The following is a 17,537-nucleotide window of genomic DNA, read 5'->3' as shown; positions in this document are numbered from 1 at the left end:
GTGGGCCCCGCCCCCGGAAGCAGCTGGCCGCGCTGCCGGCGGCGGGATAGGGCGCTCCGCCATGGCCGTAGGACCGCGGGCTGCCGCTGGACACATCGCCGCACCACTTCGGTGCCCCCCTCGCTGAGTCTCTCCTCTTCCCTCCAGCCCGCCATGGGCTCGCTGTTCCGCGGCGAGCCGATGTGCCTGGCGCAGCTCTTCCTGCAGAGCGGCTCGGCCTACGAGTGCCTCAGCGAGGTGGGCGAGCGTGGCCTGGCCGAGTTCAGAGATGTGAGTAATGCCGACGGGACCCGGGCACCCGGCGGGGCTTTCTGTGAAGATCGGGGAGGTAAAGGACCCCGAAGAGGGCCCGGCGAGTGGGTGGACGTGGAGAAAGCCGAGCCGGGCAGAGGAGGTGCCTTCAGGAGGGTGTGGGTTTTAGTCTGGTGGTGCCATGTGAAGGAGTCCCCAGACCGCTTCTGTTCCTGTCTTTCCCCGGCTTAGACTTGTAAATGTAACAGTCATCGAATACCAGGCTGGGAGGGACGTCAAGGATCGCCTGGTCCAACCTGTATATAAATCCGGGCAATGGAACATTTATGTGTAGCCCCAACCTCCCTGAGACTCTATAAGACGACTATCCTACCTCTATCACAGAATTAGTTTGAATATGGTGGGGTTTTTTTGCAGTAGGATCCGTTGGGAGAGCCCATTACCCACCTTGAAGCCACCCTGACTTTTGTCTGAGTGTATGTGTATATGCACAGCTAATAGATGTAGCCACGCCACTGACAGATGGGTAGAAACACCTTAGCTATTCTGTAGGCTTATTTCTTTAGCATCAGAGACTCAGCATTATAAAGCATGTCTGTTCCTGGAGGAGCAATTTACCTGGGAGGAAACTACATGCTGAGTAATATAAAATTGGGTTGGGTAATAATTCACCTTGTTTCTGCATTATCTCATCATCATTATATGATCTTTGCTTCCTAACTAACACTTTGTAATTTCTTCCAAGTATTCTTCATAAATGTAGGTTGCAAAATTTTTGCAAGGAAAACTGGGAGAGCTTAAATTAACAGCTAATTGGTAAATAAGGCAGGTAAGAGGAAACAGAGCTGTAAGAATCATTACATGGGTGTTATGTTTAACATGTCGATGCCACTCGAGGTATCTGACACTGCTTATTGCAGAAATAACCTGTTGGTGGACCTGATTTAAAAGCTGAATAAGCAGAGACATGGCACACATGTAATACGGGAATGTATAAAAAGATTCTTTCAAAACTTTAACATTTCATGTAGGTTCTGTGGGAATCCATCACAAAAATGTGCCTGTAGAAGGGTTTGTTAACTGGAAGTCATAAAGTAGTCTCTTAAACCTATAGAAATAAGATCACGAATGACTTCTCGAGTAGATCTGGTTATTTTGTTTGAGTAAAACTAGAAAAAGGCACTGATAATTCTGTTTAAATAAACCCCTGTTATTTGGAGACTTCCTTATCCTTTTAGATTTTAGTACCTTCCTAGCACAAAAGCACTTTGTAGAAAGAGAGCACATAGAATACACTCAAAATTGTCTCCATGAAGTCACAGAAATAGCTGCTAGGTTTTAGGGTTGTTGCTGGTATAAATACCTAATAAGCATTTTTTCCTTCTTGTGTAGCTCAACCCAAATGTAAGTGTATTTCAGAGAAAATTTGTGAATGAAGTGAAGAAGTGTGAAGAAATGGAAAGAATACTGGGTGAGCTTTGTTTTCTAGTCTGCTCTTTCTCATCTGTGGTATTATTAAAGCTTACATGGCTGGAGTGGAACTGTGGTGAAGGTTTCAGCTACAGTGTTTTTTAATCTTCTTTTGTGTGATGCAAATGCTGGAGAACCTTACACAACTTTCCTACCTGTGAAAAATACGCAAGCATATAAATGCAAAGTCTTTATATAGATCTCTGGAGCTGGAGATGACTTGACTGGAGCATTAAGTTGAGTCAGAACACGCAGATCTGTTCCTTAATTTGTCTTGATATGCTGCATCAGTTCTCAGTGTATCACAGAATTGTTTAGGTTGAGAGGGACCTCTTGAGTCCACCTCCAGCTGAAGCTAGAGTCTGTTGTCCAGGAGTGTGTCTGGTGAGATTTTGGATATGGAGACTCCACAACCTCTCTGGGCAGCCTGTTCCAGTATTTTACTGATCTCTGGTTCTTGGTTTTGTGAGCTGTAAAAGTGTCCTTACACAGCAGCACAAACATGTTAAATAGGTTGGGTTATTTTTTAAGCTCAGAGTTGCTAATGTCTTGCTAATAAATAGTTGAGACCATTTCAATATCGACTGCTGAAAACTTAGCTAGGAAAATGGAAGCTGTACTCAGGATATTTCTTGGCTCTAAGATAAACTCTTTTTTTTTTCATGTTATGTAACTTAATACTACTGAACTTTTAAAGCACCCTCAGAAATATCTTAGGTAATTAATGGTTGTATTCACGTGATAGTTAATAAATAGAGAAGGGTATATTAGAGCATTACAGCCAGGATGCAGATTTCTTCAATGTATCCTGAGGAGAAGTTAATGTTAAAAGGTTCCTTTATTGGAATCTCATCAGAGGCATGTGCTGGTCATGCCAAACCATCCCAGAAGCTGTTTCAGCAATCTCCCTGCCCAGTGTGAGTCGCATTTGTTGTCAAGGTTGCTTAAGCTGCCTTGTTTGAACACTTTTTATTCCAAACACGGGTCAATGAGCAGAACACCAGGTTTTGACATATGAAATGATTAGCTGAAAGTGGTATCTTGCAATGTAAAAAGCTTCTTAAAAAGTACTTGTGGTTGGAAAATTTCAGTCAGAGGACTCTGAAGATAGCTTACTTCTGGGGACTCCCAAGACAGAACCATTCTGTGTTTATTCCTAGCATGCCATAAGCCCCTTTTTTATGAAGACTCCAGCATGTGTTGTCACTAAAAAATGAATACAGTAGCTGGGGCCTGATTCTACAGTATGATCAGCACCATCAATAACTGCTGAAGGTCAACTGCAGCATCCTAGGAAGTATAAGGAAATACCATTTCCTTTCTGATGCTGTTTCTCTTTCCACTCCAGGGTATTTAGTACAAGAAATCAAAAAGGCGGATATTCCACTTCCTGAAGGAGATGTTGCTCCTCCTGCCCCTTTACTGAAACACATTTTAGAAATCCAGGTAACTTTTCCACAGAACAGATGGCAGAATATAGCTCTGGATCTTGGAACTGTAATTCACACTTGTTATTTTATTACCTATGACTTAAATTATAGGGGTGTGGGAGATGGTCAGAAGCATTCACTATTGCTTTTGTCCAGGTTTTAATCTTTCTGTCAGTGTAACTTCAAAGACTGCCAGTGAAGATTTGATAGTAACCAAAAATTCCTGTGAAAGGGTCAAAGCTAAGTCCATGGGGTTTGTAGTCATCTGTTTTGTTTTGTTGGGTCAGTACATTACACTGTTCCAGCCAAATTGTTATCTGCAGATGTATTCCTTCAGTCTCATTGCTTTGGGACTTAGCTAAGGCTCTTTTTGTGCATCCAAAATTTCCAGGGAGTGTGGGAATTTGATATGCCCCAGGCTCTGCAGAATCCAGTGCTGGTTGCATAGCAAACATGGTGTTATTTTCTCTGAATGCTTTTTCTGGTGTTGTATCAGAAGCTTGTAGAATGCAGATACAATTTTGAGTGACAATATGTTTTGCTGTAATTCTGTTAATGAAATAAATAAGGGTCTTGCACCCTGGACCATCTGAAAGTTCTAATTTCAAGTCTGCATAACTTTGCTCTGACACAAATTAGGGTCAGAACAGCAGACTTAACAGATGCCAGTGGTGGATCCAGTGCACTTAGTACAAAGCAGCCTTTGGCATACTGGGGAATAAAACCTATGTAGCTTAAGTTAAGTAAGAAACGGGGAAACTCCCACCATTGTAGCAAATGAACATATGCTTAAAACTCTTCCTACCCTGATTTACAGAACAGTGTAACAGTTTCTATGTCATTTTTCCTCTGTGTTTTAGGAACAGTTGCTGAAGCTGGAGACAGAATTGAGGGAAATAACTAGGAACAAAGAAAAGTTGAGGAGAAACCTGCTTGAACTGACAGAATACATGTGCATGTTAGATGTGACTCAGAGATTTGTCAGGAGAACAGTGGAGGTACTGGTTGTATTGTTTGGTGAGGGTTGTGTGTTGTGGGGCATTTTGGTTGTGATGGGTTCTAGTTCAGGTGTGAGTTCTCGTGCTAGGCTGTGTTCAAACACAGCAAAATGCAGCCCTAGATTTAGAAGAGATTTGTGACTTCTCTGAATTGTTTGAATGTTCCTGCTGATGCCAACTGAAGATGAAGGTGGATTTGTGTGATTTTGATGCATAAATTGTGCTAAGGAATTTACTATGTAGTCCTTGCAACACTGTGATTGCTAAGAGTGTTGCACTTGAGATCCCAAGATGTCTTGGTTGCCTGAATGGAACTCAGGAAAAGTTTTTATATTTTTATTGCAATAATTTACTTAATTAAGTGTTTTTTAGAATAACAAATAATCTCTCTTTTATTTGCTAGTATGAATCCCAATTACATGCAAATTATGAAGAGTTTCCATCCATGGAAAATGAGCCATTAGTGGATTACAACTGTATGCACAGACTGGGTGCCAAACTGGGGTAGGTATGGTTCAGTCCATGTATGGCTGATCGTCAGTGTGTGCTGTTTCAGAGCTGCTTTGATGAACTGATGTAAATAATGGTGTGTTTTCTTAAAAGATGGAATGTAGTTTCAGATTTCGGATGAGCCAGACAGTTTCAGAGAGGGTAGGGGTCTGGCCCAAATGAGAATTGGATTATTTGAAGAGGTAAGGACAGCAGCAAAAAAACTGTCTCAAAACTTTCATCAAATCGAGTACATGTGTTAAGGAAAAGCACTAAATGCTCTAAATCAGTACTTTCTGCTGCTATTCAGAGTGTTTCTCTTGGATAAATTCACTTTTAATCACCTGGCAACGTCAGTTGTGACATTATTAATGGTGTTGTCTATTTGCCTTTCAAATAGTGTATGAATCCTGCTCTCTGCAACACCATTGAGAGGGTGTTTTACGGGCAAAAAAAAAAAAAACAAAAGGAAAGAAACTATGTCAAATATAATTCCAGTTGTGTGCTTGGCCTGTGGTCTGTTTGCTTTCCAAATAGAAATTGACTCTATTTTCTATAGCAGTTGCTTCCTCTTTAGGGTGATGCTTCCTTCTCTAGAGATGGGAGATGTTAAGTTACTGGGACTGTGTGATATGGAGTAATGATGTGCTCTTGGATTTTTAATTTTTTTTTGGTGGATTTCAGCTTATTTTTCAATTTTTTTTCTTTTTCCATAGGTTTATATCTGGGTTAGTTCACATGGCAAAAGTTGAAGCATTTGAGAAAATGCTGTGGCGGGCATGTAAAGGCTACACTATTCTTACCTATGCAGAACTGGATGAGTGTCTGGAGGATCCTGATACAGTGAGTAAACATTGTAACTACCTGTTTATTTTGTTTGCACTTTCCATAAGACCTGGAAGAATTGCTGCTCAGGTCTGCCTGTAGTGAATGTGCTCTTGGAGGCAAAACTATTAAAAAGTCTTAAAACTTACAAGATTCTAAAATTAGAGGTCTTGATGCCACCATAAGTATGGGAGTTGCATTTAATTTATTGTGGCTCAGCTTGATGAGTGCAGAACTTTATTGTGGAATTGTAATGACTTTATAATTTTCTACTTATCAAAATATGTGGCTAAATGGCTGCTTGGATATTTATTAACTAGGTATGTGCAGGGCATTATCTTTCAATAGTCATTTTAGTTCTTCAGTGGTTAAAGGCAAGAAGACTGGAGAATAGTTGGTCTTCTGTGAAGTTTTTTTTTTCCTCTGAATTTATGGTGGAAAGTTAATGCTGCTCATACAGCTTTTTCTAGTTATTCAGATGTGTTATTTTGTTCTGTAATTATATCATAGTAGAGTTACTGGTTAAAAACAAGCTTCATCATCCTCATTTTTGTTTTTTTTAGGGCGAAACCACAAAATGGTTTGTTTTTTTAGTTTCCTATTGGGGTGAACAAATTGGCCAGAAAGTTAAGAAGATTTGTGATTGGTAAGAAGTAAAACATATATATAATTTCTTTACACCTGGCTTATTTTCTGCCCTTTCTTTTAAGTGTTGTTTTTTAGGCAAGGTTTTTGAAGCTGAATCTGTTCCTCCCCTCGTTGCATCTAGCTTTATAATTGTGCAATATACAAATAAGTGTATGAGTCATTTTTATCTGCAGTCCTTAAGTACAGGCAAAGTACTGACTCTCTCAGTTGAATCTGTTCTGTGGTTATTAAATGACTTGGGCAGGGGGCTGGGTGATTTGTTTTAATTGGTTATTTAGCATAAGCTTCTGTTTTTTTCTGTAGCTATCACTGTCATGTGTATCCCTATCCAAATAGCACAGAGGAACGCAGTGCAGTTGTTGAAGGACTAAATGTTCGTATTCAAGATCTTCACACTGTGAGTAAACAACAACAGTATTCCCTTTGCTGTGCTTATTGTTTAGGAAATTATTTGATGAATCACAGCATTCAATATATGAATAAGTTTCTAAAATACATACAGCTTTGGGTCTGAATATGGCTGATTGTGAGCCAGTGTGTGGCCAAGAAGGCCAATGGCATCCTGGCCTGTATCAATAATAGTGTGACCAGCAGTGTTCAGTTTTGGGACCCTCACTACAAGGAATACATTGAGGTGCTGGAGCTGGTCCAGAAGAGGACAACAGAGCTAGTGAAGGGTTTGGCTGGAGGAACTGGGGTTGTTCAGCCTGGAGAAAAGGAGGCTGAGGGGAGACACTGTTGCTCTCTGCAAGTCCCTGAAAGGAGGTTGTAGTGAGGTGGGTGTTCGTCTCTTCACCCTAGTAATAAGTGATGGGACAAGAGGAAACGTCTTCAAGTTACACCAGGGGAGATTTAAGTTGAGTATTAGATGAAACTTACTACTTGAAAGGGTTTTAAACACTGGAACAGGCTCCTGGAGGAAGTGGTTGAATTCTCATCCCTGGAGGTTTTTAAAAACCACAGAGATGTGCTGAGGGACATAGTTTAGCACCAGACTTGGTAGAGTTAATGGTTGGACTTGATGATCTTGAAGGTCTTTTCCAACCAAAACTATTCTATGATTCTATGACTTCATGTCATGTCCCTGATCTTGTGTTGCTTGATTCTGTCAAAGTTCAGGGCACCTGGGTGCTGTCTTCTGTTTTCAGCAATGGTTAGTGTGCTCTCGTAGATCCAGCATTGGAGAAACTCTGTATGCTTTTAGTGAAGGTAACATGACCACTGGTATGTTTTCAATTAATGTTTGTTTCTTGGCCAAAGGTGCTGCATAAAACTGAGGATTACTTACGCCAAGTCTTGTGTAAAGCATCTGAATCAGTCTATACATGGGTTATCCAAGTGAAGAAGATGAAAGCCATTTATCATGTACTCAACCTGTGCAGTTTTGATGTCACAAATAAATGTTTAATTGCTGAGGCTTGGTGTCCAGTGGCTGATCTGCAAAATTTGCGCCACGCGTTGGAGGAAGGTTCAGTAAGTCAGCTGAAAGTTCACTGATGTTAAAACTTCTGTCTCGAACTAACTGTGCAGATGAGGAAAGAAAAGAATTATTTAAAGTAGGCTACAAGTAGGCATAGGCATGTCTGGGTTTCTGTGAACTCATATCAAATTACTTTGTAAGCAGAGTGTTTATTTAGTGGTGTGTGTGGCAATTTACTGGTTGATGTAGGTTTTTTCATTTGGGTGGTGGTGTTTTTTTTTTTTTTCTTGATTAACTTCTGTTGAACCCAAGTCTAACTGGGCTTACAGTGAAGCAGAAGGTGCTAATTCCTTGTGTTATTTGTGTTGAGTGAGCTCCATCTTTTTTGGTTTATAAGAGAATTTTTAATAACAAATATTGGGTATATATACTGACTGATGAGTCTTGTCTGGTATTTCATGTAAAGTAAAGATTAGAACACTTACATAATCAGTGGTTTTAGAGGAACAGATCAATGTCAATTTTCTTAAGGCAAAAAGGGACAGATTTAAAAACACAAGATTTAATTTAGGGATGTTTCAGGATCAGGAAAATGCTGATAGATGACAGGATTGATTAGCATTAGCTGAGGTTTTTATACACATGTGTCTTCTTTTTGTCTGTAATTAGAGGAAGAGTGGAGCTACAGTTTCTTCATTCATGAATACCATCCCAACAACACAACCTCCTCCAACTTTGATACGTACCAACAAATTTACCTCAGGGTTCCAAAACATTGTTGATGCCTATGGAGTTGGAAACTACGGGGAAGTTAATCCAGGTCAGTCCTTCTGAAATCTAAACTGTGAGCAGTGCTGTCATTACTGCTTGCCTTTTAATGTGTTTAAATGTCCTGCTGAGTTGAACAACAGTAAAGTCAAAATGGTGACAGCTATACTGCATATTAGTAGGTGTTTTAAAATACATCAAAAGTACCAGTGGTGCTCCAAGCAGTAAGATGGAATTTGATTTTGTGTGGTGTCTTTAGCGTTAAAGATGCTGGTAATAGCTGTATAATATTTCTTCGTGTTTTCCCTTGGATAAGATATTTAGGGGGAGTGTAGGGAGAACTCCTGTGCTAATGGCTATTGAGTTTACTGAAGTGTGGAGCTCATCACTTGAAAAAAATCCAGTTTGTGTAGCCCAGTTATTTTAATGTCCTGATGGTTATGTTCGCTATGTCATGCTGTACAGGAGAGGGTACATTATAATCCAGACCCAAAATAGCCCTGGAGGGTGAACTCTTTGTTTAGTTTTTATTTTCAAGGCTTGTATTCTTCTCATAATTATCAGCTAATGCTCAACTGTGGAGTTGTTGTTACTAAGGGATATACAACAAACAAGCTTTGAAGTGAGTTAAATTCATAGTGTGGAGGAGAGGTCTATTAGTAAGGAGTGAAATGTCTTTCAGACTCAAAACTGAAATTGTTCAAGAGGTTAAAGTAGTTGAATTGCTTAGGCATAATTCAGATAGCAATACTGTTGTGCTGTGTGCCTGAAATCTGTTGTGCTGTCATTCCAGCTCTCTATACCATCATCACTTTTCCCTTCTTATTTGCGGTGATGTTTGGAGACTTTGGCCATGGTCTGCTAATGTTCATATTTGCACTCCTGACAATACTGTACGAAAACCACCCTAGATTACAAAGATCACAAGATGAGGTAAAAGGAATTACAAATAATGGTATTCCCCATCCAGCAAGATAACTGAATAGTTACTCTCTTTCTGAAAAGTGCAACTTACTGCATGTATATTGGACTGGGTGCTTTTTCTTTTGTTTCAAGATTTTCTTTGTTTAAAGTTGGCATTAACTATTCACTTTTGTTGAAAGGGCAGAGACAAGTTGTAACGAAAGGCTGAGAAAAATCAGTTGTGCTTTTCTTTCCTTTTGTGAGGGCTAATTAGAGATATATGTTTCACACAATGTGGTTACAGTGACTAACATAAGGAGAAAATGATTTTTCAAATACCATCTTTTATTGTTTCTGAAAATGAATTGTAGTTCGAAATTTATTACACTTAATTTTAACTAATTTTTTTAAATTATATAGTGTTGGAATGCAGGAACACCTACATCTCTCATTAGAGTAATATTTAATTAAGAATGGCTGCAAATGTCTTAACTTCTTGAAAACTAATCTCAGAAAGGAAATGGGGCTTAAAAAGGTAATTTGTTAGTGTAATGTTGCCAATGAGAAAAGGCTCCATTTGTGTCATGGGAGCTTTCCTGGGGACTTCAACTCTGTGTTCAATTTAAACCAAAAATGTGTTTCTCTTAGAAATGTCTAGATAAGGATTGTTCATGTAGCAGGTGATGTTTTCTTTCTTCTTCTTTTTTCCCAATACTTACAGATAATGAAAATGTTATTTGAAGGCAGATATGTTATTTTGTTAATGGGTCTGTTTTCTGTCTACACTGGATTGATCTATAACGACTGTTTTTCAAAGTCGTTGAATATATTTGGTTCTGGATGGAATGTTTCGGCAATGTTTGAAGAGAAGGTTTGGGGGTGAGTAGCATGCCTCTCTGCTTTCTGTGCTGTTAAACCAAAACTATGCTTTCTGCAACATTTAACTATTTTGCTCAGCTATTTTTTTTTTAATTGAGAGTAGCAAGTAAATGTAGTGATATTGAGCAAAATCTTGTTGTGAAGGTAACAAGTGCTTGTGCACTAAGGGCTAAGTGATAACGTCTATGCTTAGGATAAAAAAGGCAGTAATATTTAAAACAAAAAAAATCAAATTTCTCTTCACTTTAAAATGGGAAATCCTTGGAGAACACAGTTTCTTGCAAAACCAATATTAGAATTTGATTATATTTAAATCAGTCAGATTAATCTTGTATTTATCAGTGTGGCTTTACTAGATTTACACCTGGAAGATTTTCTAGAATATTGTAATTTAATGAAATTGATTACTTAGCAATCATTAGTTTCTGTGCAGCCTTTCTTGATAGTAAAAGGGAGAAAAAATGTAGGCTATGGGAATTGTCTAACCTACTTCTTCACCAAGTGGGATAACCTCATTGTTTTGAGATGTCATGGTCCTTTGGTATTTAAATGTTGACAGCCTGCATCTCATTTTGCTACAGAAACCAGGAAGTGGCTTAAAAGAGGAGGGTCAAAAGTACTGACTTTGGTTAAAGTGGAAAACTCTGTGAAGCTAGAGTAGGAAGTAATTTAAATGCAAAAGGGAAAAAAATATCAATTATTCTTTAGGTATTTGTTAGCGAATTTTATATATAACAGCAAATTGTGATCTTTTTAAATGAATTTTCCATTCTAAGGGAAAGAGATTAAAAAAAACTTCCATTTCAAAAACAGTTAGTGTGAATTAAGCCCAGATGGCAAGTTTCTAGAGATTTTTTTTTTTGCAATTTTTTTCATTAGCTTAGAAATTATTTTGAAGTCTGACCATGGGTGAGCTACTCATATAATAGAAAGCAGGAGCAGCGTCTTGCAGAGATTAAAGTATATGTTGTCGTCATGTTTAAACAGTGCCTGATCTAACCGTGTTTTTCTTTCTCTGCAGTCTTGAGGATCTGCAGGATAATCAGTTTTTAGCACTGGATCCAAATGTTACTGGTGTATACAATGGAGTTTATCCCTTCGGAATTGATCCGGTTAGTTTTTTTCTTTTAAGTTATCCGTTTGTGATGATCAGTCCTTTGTAAACTGGAATCATTTGAAAAGAGGTTTTTGTTTTCTGAGTCAAAGATTATTCACAGAATTATTTTTCACACCACTCAAATTTCAGTTGCAGTCTCTGTTGGAGGTAGAATTCTGTTCTGCAGTAGAGAAAGGCAAATGTTTTATTCCTCTATTACTCTGTTCTTTAATGCTGGTTTTGTCTTCTCTTCCTCAGATATGGAATTTGGCAAGCAACCGTCTCAGTTTTTTAAATTCTTTCAAAATGAAAATGTCTGTGATTTTTGGAGTGACTCACATGACGTTTGGCATTGTACTGGGGGTATTTAATCACTTGTAAGTACCAGAAGGTAGTATTAACATTGTAGCTTTTGTCAAGACTTGAGTGATAACAGTTAATCTGGTAAGAGAGACTGGAACAATTTAAAACAAAACAAAACAAAAAAAAACACAACCAACAAACCACAGAATAATAGAATGATTCCTAAAAAAATACAGCAACAGAGAGACCTTCCTTCACATAAATATGATGATGGATTGGTGTTATGCCAAAAAATCTGAAGACATCAATTAATACAAGATTTTCCACTGAAATAGAATCATTTCTGCTGGAAAAGACCTCCAACTGCTGACCTAACACCACCATGGCTATTAAACTATGTCCCAAAGTGCCATGTCTACACATTTTGGAACACCTCCAGGGACAGTGAGTTCACCATCTCCCCAGGCAGCCTGTTCCAAAATACCTGATGTAAATTTCACCAAATATGAAGAAATTGGTTCAGCATTGAATTTCTATGTTGCCACTTAAAAGTTCTGTCTTTTATTCTCTTTTATTGAAATCATGTTTGGGCTACGCATTTATCTTGATCTTTCTTTGTAAAAGTATATTTCTCTTTTTTCCCCCATTTTTATCTTTTAGGCATTTCAAGAAGAAATACAATATTTATTTGGTTTTTCTTCCTGAACTTTTATTCATGATGTGCATCTTTGGCTACCTTGTCTTTATGATATTCTTTAAATGGCTAGCGTACTCTGCAGAGGACTCCACATCTGCTCCGAGTATCCTGATTCAATTTATTAATATGTTCCTGTTTACTGGTGGTGAAACAGATGTCTTCTACACCGGACAGGTTAGTTAGTAATGTCCTTGGCAGCTTCTGAAAGTCCTATACTCCCCATACAGATAACACTTCACCAGTCATGAAAGGCTGATGGCCCTACAAGGCTGAATGTATCAGACTAAGGGGAAATTGAGTGAAGATGATGGTTAAATAATATATTTACCCTTTAATTGCTTGTAAGATTTTTACATAATGGCTGGTGACCTGTTTCTAGAACAAAATCTGCGAGGTTAAAATTAAGACTAGAGAGCAAAGCCTCTTGCTTGTAATTTTGGTGCTTTTTGAGGTGGTAAATAATCTTTCTAAGAATAGTATCAGCATATTTTTTATCTATCTATCTATATCTCTCTATATATATCTATATCAGAATATCAGTAGTGCCTTAATCTAGAACCAGTCCTGAGGATGCTGCATGTCTGTAACTCAATTTAAGGGCCTGATTAAGTATGTGTTCAAGTGGTATTTTTTTCTTATGCTCAAACAGACCTTTAAAGGAAAATTGGAAGGTTTTTTTTTTTCCCTACGTTGATTGCGTAATCTAATCTCATTTTCTTTCTTTCCTGCCCAAACAGATTGGTCTGCAGAGGTTTTTACTTAGTATTGCTTTTCTTTGTGTTCCTGTGTTGCTTTTTGGTAAACCTCTGTATTTATACTGGTTGCACAGTGGAGCCCGAGGTATTAGAATGTACAGGGTAAGTATTGCGACACACATTTCTTCAGTATAGAAGAATTCAGCTGGTGTTGTATTGCATGTAATGTCCTTGTTAGGTATTTCTACTCTGAATATTTTGTGCTTTACTCCTCTGGCTCTCTTTTTGCCTTTGCCTATGACTGCTTTAAATAAACATTTTAAATGACACTGGCAGTCTGCTTGAAGAAGTGACGTTTCCATTTTGTAGAGTGGCTACAAGCTAATTCGGAAAGAAAGTGAAGAAGAGCTTTCTCTGCTGAGATGTCATGATGTAGAAGAAGGAAGCAGTCACTTGGACAGTGGGCACAGAGAAGGGGATGGAGAGGAGGTAATGGTTTTCTCTAGTTTGTGTTCTTAAAAGCAAATTAGAAACGGAATGTCAAGATAACCTATTACATGGAGCTCCTGGAAGTTTTCAGGAAAATCAACTGAGCCTTTACCAAGACCTTGATGCCTGAATGCAATTTACTTATTTTTATTTGTTGCTATTGTTTCTTATATATTCAGTAGTATTTGTGGTAAACCATAATCTATCTGTAATGGAGAACAGGAGGTGCTTTATTTGCATCTCTGGACTTTAAAACTATAGTTTTTCTTAAACTGAAGAGTAGGATAAAAGTCTTGGGGTTTGTGTGATTTTTATGGATTTTTAAAATCAAGGCAAGAGGATGACTGCCAGCTTCATATTAATTAATCTTGGCCTTTCATCCAGACAAAAGTCTTTTTATGTCTGCATATTCCATTTTGTGATGAGGATTATTGCTAATGAGGGTTGGGAGACTTGGGCAGCACTCCTAGTCCCTAGCTACTACTAGTGGTGAGTTTTGAGCAATCTTTTCAAGGTCACGACTGATTCTGCTGATTTCTTGTGTATCAAAAGACAAAAATTGTTTCAGTTTTCCGGTGTACAGACTGTTTAGTACTTGCTTCACTGGTATAGTAGACTTGCTTTTGATGTGTAGGAAATACAAGAATTGTGGGCTTAAAAATCTCATAGTTCATTCAAGGTAAGTGTTGGCATTTGTAGTAATAATAGTCTTGGAACTCTTTGTTAGCAGCAAGTATGTGCATTTAGAGTTTACAGTATTCATATAGTTATGTTTCTATCACTAGCATTACTAATAATTATTCCTGCTTTAAAAGATACAAAAATGGACATGATCAATGTATGACCTCAGTAGAATAGGACTTAGAATCATGGCTGGGTTTACGACTTAAAAAGTTTTCAAGTATTAGATCACATCCCTTGTGAAAGCCATCAATTACATTCATTTTTATCAGCAAAGGAATTGGGAAATCATAGCATCTGATTTTTTTTTAACACGTCTCTGTGATAAGGATCTTAAACACAGATCTTTTTTCAATTGATATGAAGGCAGTGCATTGCCCTTCAGCAGAATTATTCTTCCATATGTACTAAGATTTGCAGATGAATGTTTTTGTTCCTGTGCTGTACTATGTTGTATAAATGCATACAAATGTGTTTTTGTATTTTAGTTTAATTTTGCAGACGTGTTTATGAATCAAGCAATTCATACCATTGAATACTGTTTAGGATGCATTTCTAATACAGCCTCATATCTGAGACTCTGGGCATTAAGTCTTGCTCATGCACGTAAGTGAGGGGTTTTGGGTTGGTTGGTTGTTTATTTTTTTCATCTGTCTTGATTTTAATGCTGGTTAGAGGGGGATTGGCCTGTTGAAGTGATACTACTTTGAAATTATCTTTTTCTGAATTGAGACAAAATTCCCCTCTTTAAACTAACCATGGAAAAACCCCAAACTAAAATTGTGACTTAATCTTTGGAACCTAGTAATCTTCTGCATTGATTGCTCTGTGTTGTGAAGAGGCTGATACCTGAGCACAGCATTACCTCGCAGTCACACTACCACTTCCTGTTTTCCGTTGGTTGACCAGTTTAGAAGACATTTATGCACTTGCTAAACTCTTCATGTCATGGTGTAAAATATTGCCATCAGTAGATCTGATTTTGAAACTGAGATGTACCTTTAAGTATTCTGGGGGAGGGAGAGGCAAGGGGGCAACTAACTTGGGCAGGTTGTTGCTGCTAGTTCAGCAGATTCTGTGATACTGGTTAAACTAGAATATGCTGAGTTGGAGTGGCTTGCTGGGGAAGTGTGTGCAGTGTCAGCATTAATGATGGAAACAACTTTTTTTAACCAGAGTTATCAGAAGTTCTGTGGCAAATGGTGATGAGAGTGGGTCTTCGTGTGGATACAACATACGGTGTCTTACTGCTAGTCCCTGTTTTAGCCTTTTTTGCTGTGCTAACAGTTTTTATTCTTCTGGTCATGGAGGGACTTTCTGCTTTTCTCCATGCTATACGACTTCACTGGTAAGTTAATTTCTTTTTGATACCAGTTCATTGTATACTGGCTTGTTCAAGAGAATTTTTTTTTGTGTGACAAAATATTAGGTGCTTTATTAAAAAGACGAAAAAAAGTGTAAAATTCAACAGCATCATGCCACTGTAATAGATTTATTTAACATTTAAAATCAGTTGTATGTGATTGTTTTGCTGAAATATTTTCAGTAACTTCAAGTATTATATTGGTTTATGATGTGTATTAACCTCTGCCATATTCAGCCTTGGTTTTGGTGCAAACTGAGTATATTGCATTTATAGTATTGCAGCTTTTTATAGAGTATTAGTAACATAGATAAGCTTTGAGTTTCAGCATGGCTGTATCACTGAATAGCTTCAGTCTGCTTTATTTATTTGGTTCAACAGAACATTGATGTTAGTGAGCAAAGTTCTTACTAAAGTGGGGCTGCCAATGCTTAAGTATTTTAATCTTTACTTAGTCTTAATATCACAGGCTCTGCACTTTGGAGTATATTCAAAGAATATTTAATTTGAAATCTGATTAAATTTACAGTATAAAAGGCAGACACATAGTCTATAAACACGAGGCACAGCTATAAGCATTGCATAGTATTGTCCTCTCAGCACTGTGTATTTGCAAAACAATTAACTGCCTCTAACTGGAAACAAATTAGTAAGACAGAAGTGAGAAATGAGCCATTGCAGCACAATATCAGTGTGTTTGGGTCTCTCTCTTGAGAAACATGAAATTTGCCTGAGTCTGTGGTAGGAAGGTGTGAAATAGCTGCATAGGAAGCCTACCTGACAGGGTTAGGGTTGGTTTTGTTGGTTAGGGTTTGGCTCTTGTTGCACCATGCTGTCCCTTGACAACCGGTCACTTTGGATTAATAAACAGACTCTGGTTTTGTCTCGTTTCAGGGTGGAATTTCAGAACAAATTTTATTCTGGTGGAGGATACAAGTTTACACCTTTCTCTTTTAAGCACATTTCTTTACATTTTAATAAAGATGATATGGCGTAGTTTGGTTGCTGTCAGCAGAAATGTTTGGAATTGTCTGCGAATAATCATGTGAATTGATCTCACCTAGGTATGGTTTCCTGTAGGACAAAGTGTTTTTCACTGATTGCCTTATAATGCAGCCAAATAATTCTGTAATATATACCTCCCATAGAAATATATAGCAGATCTGGAGCATCTTGTAAAATATATAGATATAAAATGTACATTTTTCTTGATAAACTAATGTTGTAAATTTTATTCTTAAAAAAAAAAGTTGTTACTGCTTGTTCTAAAACTGATGTAGTTTTTTCATTGAGGCTGTTTCTTTTCTTGAATGATTACTTTTTATCTGAAAGACTTTTTATCATATTAGACATCTCTTCATTGCCAATCACGTCCTTAAGCAAGCTCTCACCTCATGCACTTTGAGAACAATTCAACAATGCAGAAGAAGCAATGTAGATTTTCAGTGTTTCAGAAGGATTCTCAAATGCAGATTTATGCATATCAATGCAACATGCTGTTTTCTGGCCATATTTACAATTGCACTGAAAACGTTAACTGTTTATGCCAAGTTCTGCTCAGAGTTAACTACTTTAAGCTTTCAGAAGCTGCACTGATAGTGTTATGGAAGAAGGCAGGGTCAGAAGTGGGGACTGGAAATTTTAGTCTGCTGCTGTCCACATAGTGGGGAGCATTGTGATAGGTGCTGCTCTGCAAGGTGAGTTGTGTGCAGCTGTCACTTGCAGTGACCTTGATGGGTAAAAGCCTTGGAAAAAGTCTTACATGGTCTGGGTCAGGACTCAAATAAAAGAATGAAACAGTCTACTAGGCATTTTTATCCAGAGTTCTATTTTTAGAGTGTGGTCACGTTTTTAACTCATAGGAATAACTTTTGCATGGGGAATAAGGAATTGGCCTTGGTCCATGTTTAACTGTGAGGACATACAGCATTCTTTATGTGCTGTTGAACTGAAGTTTGTACCCAACAGATGCAGAGGTGTCGTTTTGTATTATTTTTAAGTATCAGTGTGAAAATGGGGATGTTACCATCATTTAAACATCTGTTCCATACGAACAGCCTAAGCTTTGCACTTGTTTCCTATGAATTCTCAATAAAACCTCCTTTGTGCTGGTCAGACCGGGCCCATATCT

The 17,537-nt window shown here is 37.9% G+C and overlaps 1 protein-coding gene across 1 annotated transcript; it reads left to right on the top strand.

Moving 5' to 3' along the window:
• Positions 1-153: 153 nt before the first annotated feature.
• Positions 154-16,403, top strand: ATP6V0A2 (ATPase H+ transporting V0 subunit a2). Its single transcript, XM_054392667.1, has 20 exons — positions 154-270; positions 1,645-1,723; positions 3,071-3,168; positions 4,013-4,150; positions 4,554-4,654; positions 5,356-5,482; positions 6,028-6,110; positions 6,416-6,509; positions 7,373-7,585; positions 8,202-8,352; positions 9,094-9,233; positions 9,925-10,082; positions 11,104-11,194; positions 11,437-11,555; positions 12,142-12,352; positions 12,916-13,035; positions 13,243-13,362; positions 14,532-14,649; positions 15,220-15,391; positions 16,301-16,403. The coding sequence occupies exons 1-20, from the start codon at positions 154-156 to the stop codon at positions 16,401-16,403; spliced, it is 2,553 nt and encodes an 850-aa protein (XP_054248642.1).
• The last annotated feature ends 1,134 nt before the right edge of the window (positions 16,404-17,537 follow it).

This window comes from Indicator indicator, chromosome 26 (assembly GCF_027791375.1).
Source record: "Indicator indicator isolate 239-I01 chromosome 26, UM_Iind_1.1, whole genome shotgun sequence".
NCBI classification, from domain to species: Eukaryota; Metazoa; Chordata; class Aves; order Piciformes; family Indicatoridae; genus Indicator; species Indicator indicator.
The sequence above is the reverse complement of the archived record's forward strand: the minus strand, read 5'-3'. Positions and strand labels throughout refer to the sequence as shown.